Source organism: Urtica dioica, chromosome 9 (genome assembly GCF_054948205.1).
Source record: "Urtica dioica subsp. dioica isolate 48M chromosome 9, U.dioica_male_clone48M_v1_H2, whole genome shotgun sequence".
Classification (NCBI taxonomy): Eukaryota; Viridiplantae; Streptophyta; class Magnoliopsida; order Rosales; family Urticaceae; genus Urtica; species Urtica dioica.
Genome location: NC_142764.1, coordinates 22088327 through 22103974, shown reverse-complemented (window position 1 = coordinate 22103974; position 15648 = coordinate 22088327). Strand labels below are relative to the sequence as shown.

Sequence of the window (15648 nt, the reverse complement as noted above, 5' to 3'; positions counted from 1 at the left end):
GTGCGCCACATAACGGCGCGGTGCGCCACTCGTGAATTTTCTGAAGGCGCGGTGCGCCACATAACGGCGCGGCGCGCCACTCGAGAATTTATGAAGACGCGCCGCGCCTCTCTTGCGCGTTGCCCGCTCGAGCTCTCGGTGTAAATTTTGGCACCAGGGCACGGCGCGCCATGTTTTAGGCGCGGCGCGCCTCTCGAGAAACGTTGACTCTATTGACCGTCGTTGACCGTCGTTGACTTTTGTTGACTTGACTTCAAATGACCATAACTTGCTCGATTTAGCTCCGATTCAGCCCGTTTTCGCACCACAACCTTCTCATATTCTCTCAAACCTGAAAATGCAATAAAAAGTACAAAATAATATCAAAAACATTAAGAACAAGCTTCGATTCTTATCTAAGAGTCATAGATAAGTGTGAATGAATCTCACTTATCAGAACCTAGATAATATTTTATGATATCGTACTGAAGTCATAATATAGCTAGATCTCGACGAGATATAGGTCCTCTGCGAGATTTTATTCCCTTGCAAGGAGCTTTCCGACTCTACCAAGTGTTTTATTAAGTCTTTATATAACGTTCGGTATATAGAAGTGTAAATGATATTGGCGTGAATGGTAATATTTTCATTCCTTTATTATATATACCCCACCCTGCAACTACTAATTTGTTCCCTGACAACAGCATGACATTCCGAAAACGCTACGTTGTACTTGTATGCATGCAATTGGTTGCCCTTATCTTGGTGCCAATCAGATCAGAGAGTCAACAGTTCTTATGGTCAAGAAGAGAGAGAGAGAGAGAGAGAGAGAGAGAGAGAGAGGTGTTTGATCGGATGGTAAGTATCAGAAGGATCTCTCATTATGGAAATTTATTTTTAAGTTTTATTTGATTTTTGTTCATTTAATTTTTTTATGATCCTCTCGGTAGTTCAGGATAATCTGAAAACAACAATATGAAAAATAGTACACAAGCCTTAGCAGTTTTTTCATGATAATTCAGCATTAATTAGTAATATAGAACGTAAATCTCAGCCTCACACAGCTGATTCTATCACCTGGTGTCTCATTTTATTGTTATTACATTTTTTATTTATTTAAAATTTAGAATAAAATAAGTATGTGACTAATTTTATTGGCTAGCCTGTACAATTTGTCGCTTGTCCAACTTGACGTGAAAAATGTTTAACCTCGTTGCTATTCACCTATCTAGCGGAAAAAGATTAATGCATAAAAATATAATAAAGACATAATAATAACGATTAAGGCTTACAGCTACAAAAAAAAAAAGTTAACCTGCAACCGCGCTTTAAAAGTCCATTTTAAACTTTACACATTTTTTTTTCTTCTTATCTTCATAAACCTTGTATTTGAAACCCTATTCTCTCTCTCTCTCAACTCAAACTGTCTTTCAGAGAATATTGGGGAGGAGAATTGGTTGGTATTTGTAAACTGGGCCTTGCTCGTAAGTTAATATACAAGAGATACATATTTTATATATAAAATGTACACATAAGAACATGAAGAAAACCAATGATATAATATTGGCACTCTCTGATGCTTACCAATGCCATCCGATCAAGCACCACTCTCTCTCTCTCTCACACTTCTTGACCATAAGAACTGTTGACTCTCTGATCTAATATTGGCAACAAAATAAGGGCAACCAATAGTATGGATACAGCGCAGCGTTGCTGTTTTCAGGAAATAAAATAGTGGTTGCAGGGTGGGGTATATATAATAAAGGAAATACGTGTTGAAAAATAAATGAAAATACTACCATTCACACCATTATCATTTACACTTCTATATATCTACCGAACGTTGTTTTAAGACTTAATAAAACACTTGGTAGACTCAGAAAGCCCCATGCAAGGGATTAAAAATCTCGAAGAGGACCTATATTTCGGCAAGATCTAGTTATTTTAAGACTTCAATACGATATCATCTATATACCTTCTAGGTTTATAAGATACTACGATATTTAATTAGGTTACGACTGAGCTTACTCTCAATTAAAATTAACCACCTTGGAGGAGCATTCGAATTTTGAATCGAGCCGCCGGGTTTCGGCTGGATTTCAACATCGCTCACCGCGCGCATCACTCGTCTCCAATGAAATCATAGACAAAATCGCTGGACCATCCACTATAGTACTTGGTACCTTCATGGCTGCAATAATTTTTATTTTTGATAGTCTATCTTGTATTTTCTTTTAGTGGGATAGTATCTTTTTTATTTCATCTTAACATTTGATGTTAATAAACATAGAAGAAAATGGATTGTTGCCTATATGGGTCATACACTTCAAATTTTACTACTAGCATAGTCAAATAGCCAATTGAAAACAATTAAGATTTGTATAAAACTAGTTAAATAGCGAAAATTCATAAATATGTACAATTATCAATTTTTAATAAATATTTTGACACACTGATAAAATTTTGAAAGTGATGAATGACTTCTATATAATGTCGAAAATTTAATGACAGTGTCAACAATTAAATATTTTTTGGCACTATAACTTTGGCTTATTTACTAAATATTTAAAATTTGGCTGCTAATTAATTAGCTTCAAATGATAATTCTATATATTTTTTTTCAAATATAATTGGGTGAGCCAAAATAGTTTTAAGGAAAAGGGAATATATATATATATATATATATATATATATTTATATTTACGTTTTATTGTTGGTAAATATAATTATTTGGCCAAAATAATCACAACCTTTTTAAATTTTATTAGTTCATTTTCACTAATAATATATATATATAATTTTATTTATTATATTATTTCATGGAATATTCATTGATATATGTTTCGATAATCGATATTTCAATAAATTTCTGGTCAATAAGTGTGTATCAGATTCAGTATTTAAAATATCTATAAAGTAATTAAAAAATTCAATTAAATTAAATAATGAAAAATATGTATTTATATATAAAATAATTTAAATAATAACATGAGCATATTAATTTTATGTTTGTTTATTGACCAGGACTTATCTTGTTAATGGTTTTTTAGCTAATTGGTTATTAGAAGTAAGGGAATAGTGAAACAGTTAGATATGTATAAAATTTTTAATAAAATTTTAAAGTACCAAAAAATTGAAGAAAACGAATGACATAAAAATATATAAAATATGACAAAGGAATTGAATGGACAAAAATAAATTAAAATTTGAAAAAGAATTTAGAAGGCGTTCAAAACGTGTGAAAGCCACATATACTAAAAGCTGTTGCGTTCGCTGCCAAGTAATTAGTGATAACATTAGATTTAATATCAGATAATTAAGGAGTCGAGCTTCTATGGTTCCCTATAAATACAGCCAAAGCTAAGCTCTAATACACAACACCTCCGCTTTACGAAATACCTTCTATCTTTCTCTCTTATTCAATTCCATACCTCTCTTCGTCGTCGGATCAAGATGGTATAGCACTTAGGATTTCCTTTGTGTTGTACTTTCTTTTATAGTTGTTTATTGTTTACATCTCTTATCACAATATTCCTTATTATTTCGTACATTTTCTTTCTGCCTTTTAAATATGTCACTTCCCCGTTGGATATATGCTATTTAAAAGTGTTAGATCGTGTTATTTGATTCATTAAATATATGTCTATATCGTATGTACAATTTAGCAGACGTATATATATAATTAGTACTGCTTTATATTATTAGTGATCTCAGGCGTTCCTCCAAGATTTGCAGTTGCAGACCTTTCGGAATAAAGAATTAATTGGTGTAGAACAGTCCAGTTCACTTTTAAACTTTGATTTTTTGAAGTTGGATCGTACTATTTTTTATAAATTTTAAATTAGTTACTTATAAATATTTGGGTTCATTAAATTTGTTATTTACTATTTTCCAGTTTTTGTTAAATTCTTTAATTGCTAATACCGGTGCGTTATTATAATATATATTCAAAAGTATAAATGAACTTGCAAAATAGTCTCCAAAATATTTAAAGAGACAGGTAAATATATACTAGTAGTCAATAAATTTATACGCCTGCCAATATACCTCAGTACATATTTTGTATACAACGTCCATAATTTATAACGTTGGCTATTTTGTAGGGAAAAAAAATATAAAAACCTTTGCATTTTCTAAAACCAGAAAACCGTAATTTCTATTAGTTAGTTTACAATGATGATTTCGTATACTTGTTCAGTTATTATATAAGCGTCCAAACTAGATTGAATATGCTGGACTGGTAAGAAAAAAATATGATTAATTTTGATCTATTTTAATACTCGTAATCTCGACCTGTTTGTAGGCTGCTAGCCAGGAAGGTAGTTCAAGGGCGGCAGTGGGACAATTTGGAGGAACTGGAGGGGTCAGCTGGGTCGACCCGGCCGACGTCGATGGGATAAAACAAATCATCATATACCATAATGATTGTATCAATTCCATCAGTGTCGTGTACTCTAGGAAAGGTTCAGACGTTCCTGGGGGTACTCATGGACAGCCGGCTGGTACAAAGACTAAGGTTTTTTTTTTTTTTTTTTTTGTAATTAAATTTCGCATCAAAACTAATAACTGCGTAACCAAAAATAAAAATTGAACAAATAATTTAGAATAGTTAAGATAAAAAAAAAACAATTTTGTTTTAAAATGAAAGTGGTGTTATCATCGTTTTATTGTTAGCAAATTAATTACATTGAGGCATGTGTATTATCATTTCAGATTGATTTGGAATTCCCAGAAGAGTACATCACTTGCGTGAGTGGGTACATTGGCGAAGTGAACCGTAAGCTAGTGGTGAAGTCCCTCTCACTCAAAAGCAACAAAAATGAATGGGGACCCTTTGGCAATGAAGAGGGCACTTACTTCTATGTTCCCATTGAAGAAGGAGGGCACATCGTTAGCTTCACTGGACGCAGCTCTAGGCTTGTGGATGCAATTGGGTTTCGCATCACAGCCTAACTCATCCCTCCGCGGCTTCCAATAAAAATAAATAAATAATTAAATAAAATTCGTCGATGACTAATGTCTTAGTCGTCGTCGTCGTCGGGTACAAGAAGAAAAAAAGTCGTGTCGTTGTGTTGTTATGTAATTCCTTATATAGTGTGTTACTCGGATTATATCTCGTGATGGCAAGGATTTTGCGGCTTTGAACGCTTAATTCAACGTTGAATTACGAGTGCCGAGCGGGAAGGCATCCCCGTTATGGTGACCGTTTCTGCTTATCCTGTAATATCAAAATAATAAATAAAATATAATTGCCAAGGTTTTCCACGGCAGTAATTAATATAATATTTGTGGTAATTATTATGGTCTTCGTGTTATTATTATTTTTATTGTTTTACTTCACTTACGATGTCTTACATGATGGTCATATACTGATTCATTTTTAGAATTTCTCATGCTTCTCTTGGAGGAACATTAAAACAATCTGTTATGTTAAATAGGAAAATATACGAATGTGTTGGTATTATCATTTGTGCCATCAACGTAGGATCAGTAATCGTCCGTTGAAACAACAGCCTCTCTCCTCTTGATGTGAATTTTCTTAACTAAAGAAAAATTCTACACGACGCAAGCGAACGTGTCATCAAGTAATAGAGTGCAAAAGCACGGATATCGATCCCACAAGGACTCTAGACTATTTCCGAAGCAAACTCACTAGCTTTCTTTTTCGAGTTATGGAAAATGAAAAATGGGGGGTTTTTGATTGTTTTGAGAACAAGATGAAATGTAAACAAAAGTGAAAACACTATTTAAACACAAGTTAAAAGGAAGGGGCGCGATTTCATTATTTCATCGAGTCGGTCGGTCTTGGTACGATTCTAAGCTCGGGTTTAGAGTTGTAAAATTTAGTCTCAATCCCTCTTAAAACATTCACTAATCTCTCTCGAGTCTTTAGGAATCTAGCTACGTGTCGAACTTACACCTCTCGGTTTGGGTCCTACTAAAACACAAAACCGCATTTAGCCCGGGATTTCAATCAACTACATCTACCCCCTAGTCTTTCTATAGCTCTAGGAAGGTTAATGATGGGACGGGTAGAGCTCACTCGTTTATTACCTCTCGGTTTCTAAACTCGTCTAAGGTTCACCAATTAGTTAGCTACTCTAATTAGCGTTAACACACAACCCATATCCATAATATTTCACTCTCAACCCAACCATGAAGCACAAAATCTAATCTAAAGGTTTGACCAACCAACTCAACTACTCAACTACATCGCACCCCAAATCTATTTCGCTACTCATAATTGAGAATAAACAAAGTAAAATTGAAATAAGTAAAAGAAACAAAACAATAAAGAAACAAGACATTGAATGCTAATCTCAACAACCAAACAAAGCTTTCATTAACTCAAGCACTACTTCAATATTCCACTAAGATAAAACAATAAAGTAATCACAATACTCAATGCTCAATAGATAAAATAATCAACAAAACTCAATAGAATGCTTGAAAGCTTAAAATATGTTCAACAAAGCATTAAGTGGAGTAAATAAGTAAATAACAATAAATAAAAGAGATAGAGTTAAGGATGAACAAATGGAGATGATGAGGATGATGGAGGTTGTCACTTCTCCCTCTTCTTCTTCACTTCCAAGCTCAAGAACAAAAATGAGTGTCAACCCTAGCTTTCTCTCTCTCACTTTCTCTCTCAAGGTTTCAAAACAAAAACTAAAGTGTTCTATGTCAAAGCCTCCCCTTTTTTTCTTTGAATAAGTGTATATGAGGGTTTAGAAGAGGTTTTCGGAGCAAATATGGACCCTTGGATGAGATCCAAGGGCCAGAAATGATTTAAAAGACGAGCTCCAAGAATTCTGAAAAAGCACCTGGCGCGGCGCGCCACATAACAGGCGCGCCGCGCCACTCTTGAATTTCTGAAGGCGCGCCGCGCCTTTCTTGCGCGTTGGCCGCTCGAGCTCTCGGGTGAAAATTTGGTCACCGGGGGCGCGGCGCGCCATTCAATAGGCGCGGCGCGCCAGCCTTGAGAAGCTGACTTCTTGTTGACCGCCGTTGACTTTTGTTGACTTGACTTCAAATGACCATAACTTGCTCGATTTAGCTCCGATTCAGCCCGTTTTCGCACCACCACCTTCTCATACTCTCTCAAACCTGAAAATGCAATGAAAACTACAAAATAATATCAAAAACATTAAGAACAAGCTTCGATTCTTATCTAAGAGTCATAGATAAGTGTGAATGAATCTCACTTATCACCTCTTGTTGGATAGTTAGGTTCTTACTGAATTTTGATGAAAAGCCATTATTATTATTATTATTATTGTCCACTCAAAGTTATAAATCCTGTGGTATGTCGATGGTATATATGGTCGGTATACCAAGAAGTACAATACTTCAGTACAAATTTATTTATATACTAAACTGTTTTATAAAATATCGATGGTGTATCGTTAGTATACTGATTTTTGAAAGAAAAAAAAATGAAAAAGAATAAAACACTAAGTTTTTTTTCAAAAAAAAAAAAGTGTATAAACTATTTAAAAACCGTTTAGTCATGACGTGTAAAAAATCTCTCCGTGACGGGAACTTTCACAATACGACAAGTTATTCTTTTGTCCTAAAATCTGATTAGGTCGTGGCGAACATTATTTTACGTCATAATGAAACAGTAATAAATATTATTTATAAATATTTATTTAAAGTATTCAACAAAGGAAATTATTTCGTCGTTTAATCAAGTTAAGTCGCGACGGAAAAAAATTATGTCGTGATGTAACCAGACCAAAAATTTTACTTTTATTTATAAATATAAATTATTAAACGACGTTAATTTTGTCCGTCGTTTAATCAATTCCTGTCACGACTCTAATATTTCGGTCATGGTAACATCTATGATTAGAACACTTTTACCATGACGGAAATCACTTCCGTCGTTTAATAAACACCTCTACCATTGTCGTCACGACCACATAATTCTTGTCGTGACTACATACAACCAAAGTGTTTTTTACCACGACGGAATCATTTCCATCGTTTTAACTTACTAAACAATACTCTTTCCAAGACAAAAATCTCTTCCGTCATGTGATCCTTCCAAACCACACACTTAAAACGATGGCATTTCCGTCGTTTAAGAGTGGTTATCGGGGCTTTAGACGGCGGAAATGCAGTTATGTCATCTATTCTTTGTCGTGTAAGCCATATTTTGTAGTAGTGATGTTTGTTGAATCCAAAATTGATTGATTGACGATGCTTTTGCATATAAGATTAGCGAATGAATCACTAGGGATTTAATGGAACTCAGGGGAGATTAGTGACTCAAATGGTATAAGTGTTATGTATGTTAGACCGTATATTTCTTAGAGCCCATCAGTGGGCTTTGTATGTGGAAAATAATGTGGCCCAAGTGTATTACCTATTAGGGTTTAATAATAAATAATATAAATTCTATTGGTTAATTAATTAAAAGGTAAATTCCTATTGTACCCTGATGGTGGGTCTATATAAAGTGAAACCCTAGGGATTGGTCTTCTCTCAACCTATTACGTAGTTTTCCTCTACCATCAAAAGAAAGCTCTGAAGTCTAAAGAGGTCAAGAGAGATAAACCAATTCCGGTGATTATCCGTTGCCGTCACCGTCGCTCTCATTATGGATCGAGGTAGGTTTTTCTCAATCTCTAATGTTCTGTGAAAATCATCTAGTTCTAAGTGACTCAAATGGTATAAGTGTTATGTACACCCTTCGTGCGAGAGAACCTTAGGAATCGATGGTCCGTGTAATGGCTATATCAATGGACACTCCAATTAAACCTTGTAAATATATTCTAATAACGAAAAGGGTTCATTTATGGATTTATATTGGAATAACCTAGGGATTTGATAAGGCAAAAATATAGAGGAATTGGGATTCACTCTAATTCATATTTATATGTCAGCTTTAGTTAGTAGGTTCATAGTCTTCGAATTGGCTAGATGGATCAGGATACTCCATAATAATAATAGTTTAATTACAGTGTTGCTTGAACTATGAGTTTATAGCACGTTTTAGATTCATGGACTGATCATAAACAAACAACAACATTCGAAGTATGCATTAAATACTTATAAGCTTAAGTGGTTTGCAAGTATTTAGCAGTAACACGTGTTGCATATGATAAATTGGAAAAACTCATCGACAAAACATATAACAGCTGGGTTGCACGTTTGTAACGTTTCTAGCAATAAATTTACAAAACACGACTTTGACTTTATCTCGTAAATTCATAATTTTATCCTCAATTAAATAAGTATGATTTCTTAGCAATAAGTAAAATCTTATTTTTATCATGGTCCTCAAAATATTTCACCTCGTTGAATTTTATTTGTATTTACATCCATACTAAAATATTAATTTCTCAAATGTAGTGCATCCTAAACCTAATTGAACAGTAAAATTGCAAAAGTGATAACTATATATAAGAAAAATAACAAAGTTGTGAGTTTTTAAGAAAAAGAGCCCAAGTTAAACTTGCTATATAAATATTGACATTGCAGACAATATATTTACGCTGTGATTGATGATAATTAATTTTTGTTTTAATATATCAATCGTTTATTTTTTTTCATTTGTATGGTTAATTTATTTTCAAGTTATATTTTATTTTTATTCTTTCAATTTATTGTCGTATTTTTATATATATTTATGTCATTCGTTTTCTTCACCTTTTTATGTTTATATTTTATATATAAAATATGTATCCTGTATATCAAATTTATATATCACGTTTAAAAAAGTTTACCCTTGGTTTATTATAATTATATACAGATATGACTATGTGAGATTTAATTAGGCACATCTAATTATTTTTCAAGATAAGACTTGGTCGATAAATAAAGAAATTAAAATTAATCCAAAAAATATTTTATTAAAAACTAATTCATATGTATAAACGAAGTTTGTATTGAGGCATATATTTCAGAGTATGCATTAAGTGCTTATAAATTTAGGTGGTTCGCAAGTATTTAGCAATAATATCTGTTGCATATGATAAATTGGAATATCTCAACAACAAAATAGTTAAGGGCTTTAGGCCCTAGGGGTTGCACGTTTGTAACGTTTCTAGTAATATTTTACAACGGAGGTTTTGGAATTTTCCAATGCGACAACCATCAATTCACCAGCTAAGGACTTGAAATGATATTAGCCAAATATAAAACAAACAAAACGAGGATAACTGAGAAAATTCGTTCATTACCAAAATGAAGGAGCCCCGATTGAACTGACGTAATTTCAAAATGAAAAGATATAAATGAATCAGGCCCTTTCGAAGAACGACGTCATATATGAAATACAAAATGAAAAGAGATACTTAATTAAACTAGCGAAAACGTAATGGGAGTTCGCGTATAATGTGTTTTGATTTGCTAACTCGTAAAGCGGCTCAAGATGTTCGTGAAATATCCTTCTGATACTTACCATCCGATCAAACACCTCTCTCTCTCTCTCGCTCTCTCTAACTCGTAAAGCAGCTCAAGGTGTTCGTGAAATATCCTTCTGATACTTACCATCCGATCAAACATCTCTCTCTCTCTCTCTCTCTCTCTCTCTCTCTCTCTCTCTCTCTCTCTCTCTCTCTCTCTCTCTTCTTGACCATAAGAACTGTTGACTCGCTGACCTGATTGGCACCAAGATAATTAAGGGCAACCAATACTATGGAGACAGTGTAGTGTTTTCGAATTGCAATATTAACTAATGTTGTTTTCAGGGAACAACAGAGTAGTTGCATAGTGGGGTATATACATAATAAAACGCGTGCTGAAATAAATGAAATAATATTACCATTAACACTATTATCATTTACACTTGGCACAAGGGATTTAAATATCGCTGAGAAGGACCTATATCTCGGCGAGATCTAGCTATTTTAAGACTTCATTATGATATCGTTGCATATATATATATATATATATATATATATATATATATATATATTATCTTAGCATTTGATGTTATTAAACAGATAAGAAAATAGATTGTTGCCGATATGGGCCATTTACTTTAAATTTCAGTTCTAGCATAGTCAAATAGCCAATTAAAAATAAACGATTTGCAAAACGACCAAGATTTGGGAAAATTAGTCAAATAACCAAAATTTGTAAAAATATGCAATTATCAAGTTTTGATAATGTTTTTGACAACGTGATGAATAACAATTATATATAATGTAAAAATAAAAAATTAACGGCAGTGTCACAAATTATAAAAAAAATATTGGTACTATAGCTAATTGACTAACGGAATACATAAAATTTTGGCTGCTAACTAATTATTTTCTTATGGTTATTTTGTATAATTTTTTCCAAACATAATTGGTGGACCAAAATAGTTTTAAGGAAAAGGAACTAATTACTCATTGTCTACAAAGTAATTATAACTATTGATTAAAATAAACAATGAAAAAATATTTATTTTTATATATAAACTAATGTTAATAATAACCTGAGCATATGAATATTATAATGAATGCAAATGTCTTACATTTATTTGACGTAAGAAATAACTACCACTCTATCATTCTATTATTATACACCTACTAATATTTATGCAAAAAAAAAAAAAAAAGTTCAATAATAATGAGGCAAGTGAGTGAAATAACTTTTTAAAGTTTTGGCTATTAAAAGATAGTAAAAATTTATTAGATTTTAAAATAGTAGCCAATAAGCATACTTAATGAATTTAACTAGTAAAAAATGCTAGTTTAATTTTGGAATCTGGATATTTTTTTTTTTGTGAATAAAAATATTTAAAAATATTTAATAAAAATTGATTGGGATAATTGAGACATTAAATGTGGTTTGTTTGTTGATTAATTGATGAGGAAGAAGTATTATTAATCATGGTAAAGGAAGATAATCTTTTGTGGGTTTTTTTTTAAAGGTGGCACTAGATTATATAAGGTGGCACTAATAAAAATTAATTATTAGATATGATTCGAATAACTAAAACCATACATCGTGTGAAATCGTATTCAGAATGGATTAGATTCAATTTGACCACGAATAGAGAAATTAAAGCAAGTCTGACTTGGTCGGATAGTATCACATCTAGATTTATTTAGTCTAATTACTAACAAAGGTTTTCAGAGCAAGAATAGACTTCGTCTTTCAGTCATCCTTATCAACAATTTCAACACTTTACAACAACAACACCCTCCCTACACCTGATAACACTCCCCACGGATCATATAAACTTAAAGGTAAAGGTGACTCTAAAATATTATAGATAAGACTACTATTATAGATAAGACTACTTTAAAGGCTATAACTTAACATCAACTAGCTAATGTGGTCACTAAACAGTGGGTTTAGCTAAATCAAAGATTACCGACCCTGATAGGCTACTTTAGATTATAGTCAGTTCCATTTAAAAAACATATTTAAGCTAATTAATATTTTATATATTTTTTTAAGAACTAATTAATAATTTATGAAACGGCGATGGCGATCAAAACAAAATTGATGTGATCATCAACCACTAATTAAGAAAAGTAATCATCTACTTTATAATTGTGGAGAGTGTACATAATTTGTAATTTTCTGTTAATATCATAAAGTAATAATATCCATGACACTTGGATGGAGAATGACAGCATTTGTAGCATTATATTATCATATGACACTTGGATTAAAAGAAGCGAATTCGAGCAACTCTTGGTTTTTCTCGAAGTGGGTCATTTGTTCTCCACCTAAAGACACCAACACTTCTACCCCATCGTCGTCACTTCTATCCATTAAAACAATATAGTTATTAAATCTTAAAGTCGGAATACAAACCCAAGATGGCTTTCCCCATCCAAAATCCACGTCACAGAATGGAAACTTGCACCAACTCGTTGCCATGAAGACATCCACTTCGTCATTTTTACGGAGCTTCATGTACTCCGCCACGTGGCCGTTTAGACCCTCCCATTCGAGCCTGCTTTCGCAGCTTTGCCTGAACTCATCGATCCCTCTCCTCAGCAAAGCGGCCAAGCTCTGCGCTTCCAATTCGCTTGTCTCTCCACACTTCACGGTGAAACTCCACGAGAGATTCCCTGAGGCGTTCTCTCGCGGCAAAGAAACTGCCTTTCCACGCAAGTCCACGGCTTGAAACAACACGGACCGATGATCGGATCTCCCCGAGACAGCCCTCGAAGCTTCCATCGCGCATTTCCAGATCAACGCTTCCACAGCTTCGACTCGTGTTGGGGCTCGGACAGCCGAGCTCGAAAGCCTTGACCTCAGAGCTGAGATTCTCGGGCCACGAAACACCAACCTTCTCACGGAAATAGTTTGCGGATGAGATTGTTCTGCGTTGATCTTCGGGAGCGAGGCCAGGGAATCCTGCGGAGGGAAAAGAGAAAACTGAACGAATTGTGGGAACGCAGATTCAATCCGAGATCTCGAAGATTCTGAATAAGTAGTCTTCGCAGCCCAACATCTTAGGAACAGGCTAATAGTTGCGGCATCAGCGACCTTATGAGAAAGTGACACACCGATCGTCATTCCACCGCATTCGAAGAAGCTGGCTTTGATTTGGAGGAGAGGCTCTTCTTCGTGCTCGATTCTGTCGCCCGGGACGAGTTCCTTCAGAATTTCTGAATCCGGTTTGTCCATGACCGTCGATAAAGAGGTTGCAACGCTTGTCTCCGCAAATTCAGCTCCCTCGTCGTTGCAGTTGACTAAGACATTCTTTCTCAGTCTTCCGGCGAAAGGATAGAAGATAGTCAGGGTTTGAGACAAGGAGTTCTTTAGGATCTCTGATCTTTTGGGGTTGACGAGGCCGGGGTTTTGATCGGTGCTAGTTTTCGGAAAGAAGAGAAGTACTCGGGTGTGAAGTAGTGTGGCTAATTGGTCTAGAACTGAGAGCTTAAAGCTTTTGAGGTGGTTTGGGGTTGGACAAGACGGCTTTACTGTTTCTATCTTCATCGTCTCCATCTTGATTTGTGAAGCCATCTTGAGAGACTGCGTTGAAATGAAATTTTTGATGATTTGGCTTTACACAGAATGAACATTTAAAAAGAGTAATTGGAACATAGTTGGTGATGATCATCCCTATTATTTTTATTGTTTTCAAGTTTACACTTGAAAAGATAACAATGGGAGAAAGATTACAAAAATAATATTCCATTGGAACAACTTAATTAAGCCAATAATATTCCTACCACTTGTGGGTCTCTCTAATATTATCTATATATTATCTAATTCAAAAGATGTGATTCCTTACATTTATAATTGGAAAAATGACACTTATATACCTTTTGTTTGAGTGAAATGTCGAGTTTAGTCTTTGGTTTCCAAAAAAATATCGAGTTCATACCCTCTGTTTAATTAAAATGACGAAATTATACCCTGAAATAAACAATAGTGCCACAAATCTTCTTTTTATTAAATTTTTATTGACTTTTCATTGACGTTGGCTATAATATTTATATGTAAACATCAATTATTTTTATTCATTCGTGTCATATATGTAATTTACTTAAAAATAAAAAATAAACAACAGTCTCTTAATCACGAAGAACACAGAAAGAGACAAAGGGGTAAATTCAACGCTTGATAGTTATCAAAATCACAGATTCGAACAGAGAATCCAGGATTCAAAGTTGGAATTCGAACACGGAATGAAGTCATCTCCTGGGAGATATGAATTTTATTAATTAATTTCAGTTTAAGGCTATTTTTATTTTAAAATTGGGAATTGTGATGTTGAGGTACTGGTTTGGATTTGATTCGGTTTTTCTTATATAAGAGTTAATATTAATGAAATGAAAATTTGTGACACTGTTTTCATGATATAATTTCGTTATTTTAGTTAAATAGAGGGTATGAACTCGACATTTTTTAAAATCAAATATTAAATTCGACATTTCACTAAAACACAGTGCACATATGTGTTATTTTCCCTTTATAATTTATATAGTAAATGAAAAAATAAAAAAAGTAATTGGATTGATGTAGAGCAAAGCATTTTCCTAAACATGGAACCAGATTCTGATCTAGCTTATTTTCCAAAATAAATATGATGTACCACAGAATGAAATTGAACTGTATCTCTATTCTGATCTAGCTTTTTATATTACTATTTTTTTTTTTTGTATCCTAAATGTAATATGTTTTTATAATTAATAGTTCTGAAATAATCTGTTTTGTTTTAGGAACATATAAATTAGAGCCATTTTTTAATTTCATATACGAATTAAATTGAATTATGAAAATACACTGATTTGATGTTATATTATATTGAACCCAAGGAGTATGGTAGATAATAGCTACTGTCTACTTTATAATTTTTTTTTTTAATTAAAATCCTATTTAATTTTGTATGAATAAATTTCGAAGTCATTTATCAGAATTTATTTAATTCATATTATTCATTAATTAACCACAGTTTGATGAAAGATATGCTGCATTCCAATCTATTCCAATCTATGAATCAAGATTCATAAATCTTGATTTATATATTTTAAGGTGTTAGTAATCCTAATTTATATTTGAAACAGATTAATTCGTGTTATATTATATTTGAAGTTTTTATACTAGAATTACACGTATAATCTTTTTTATAATAAATTTATATATATATATATATATATATTGAAATTGAAATATATTTCTAAATAATAAATTTCAAGTATGATTAATTGAATTCTGTTTATCATGTGTTAATTGAAGAAGTTTTTCATTTTAAAGAGT

The 15648-nt window shown here is 33.0% G+C and overlaps 2 protein-coding genes across 2 annotated transcripts; one reads left to right on the top strand and one right to left on the bottom strand.

Moving 5' to 3' along the window:
• Positions 1-3294: 3294 nt before the first annotated feature.
• On the top strand, positions 3295-5244 carry LOC149385830 (jacalin-related lectin 19-like). The gene is made up of 3 exons (XM_089627021.1): positions 3295-3435; positions 4283-4495; positions 4693-5244. Exons 1-3 carry the CDS (start codon positions 3433-3435, stop codon positions 4930-4932), a joined length of 456 nt encoding a protein of 151 aa, XP_089483147.1. The 5' UTR covers positions 3295-3432; the 3' UTR covers positions 4933-5244.
• Positions 5245-12489: 7245 nt separating this feature from the next.
• Positions 12490-14052, bottom strand: LOC149385829 (akuammiline synthase 1-like). Its single transcript, XM_089627069.1, has 2 exons — positions 13429-14052; positions 12490-13296 (listed from the first exon to the last, which is right to left on the bottom strand). The coding sequence occupies exons 1-2, from the start codon at positions 13906-13908 to the stop codon at positions 12583-12585; spliced, it is 1194 nt and encodes a 397-aa protein (XP_089483195.1). The 5' UTR covers positions 13909-14052; the 3' UTR covers positions 12490-12582.
• Between the last annotated feature and the right edge of the window lie 1596 nt (positions 14053-15648).

What these genes read in the sequence shown, in the direction of transcription:
- LOC149385830 (XM_089627021.1), top strand. An exon ending in CGGCTGGTACAAAGACTAAG is followed by an intron (nt 4,496 to 4,692) that starts GTTTTTTTTTTT and finishes TTATCATTTCAG; the next exon opens with ATTGATTTGGAATTCCCAGA.
- LOC149385829 (XM_089627069.1), bottom strand. Translation starts at nt 13,908, where the DNA reads ATGGCTTCACAAATCAAGATGGAGACGATGAAGATAGAAACAGTAAAG. An exon ending in GTGTGTCACTTTCTCATAAG is followed by an intron (nt 13,297 to 13,428) that starts GTCGCTGATGCC and finishes TTCCCTCCGCAG; the next exon opens with GATTCCCTGGCCTCGCTCCC.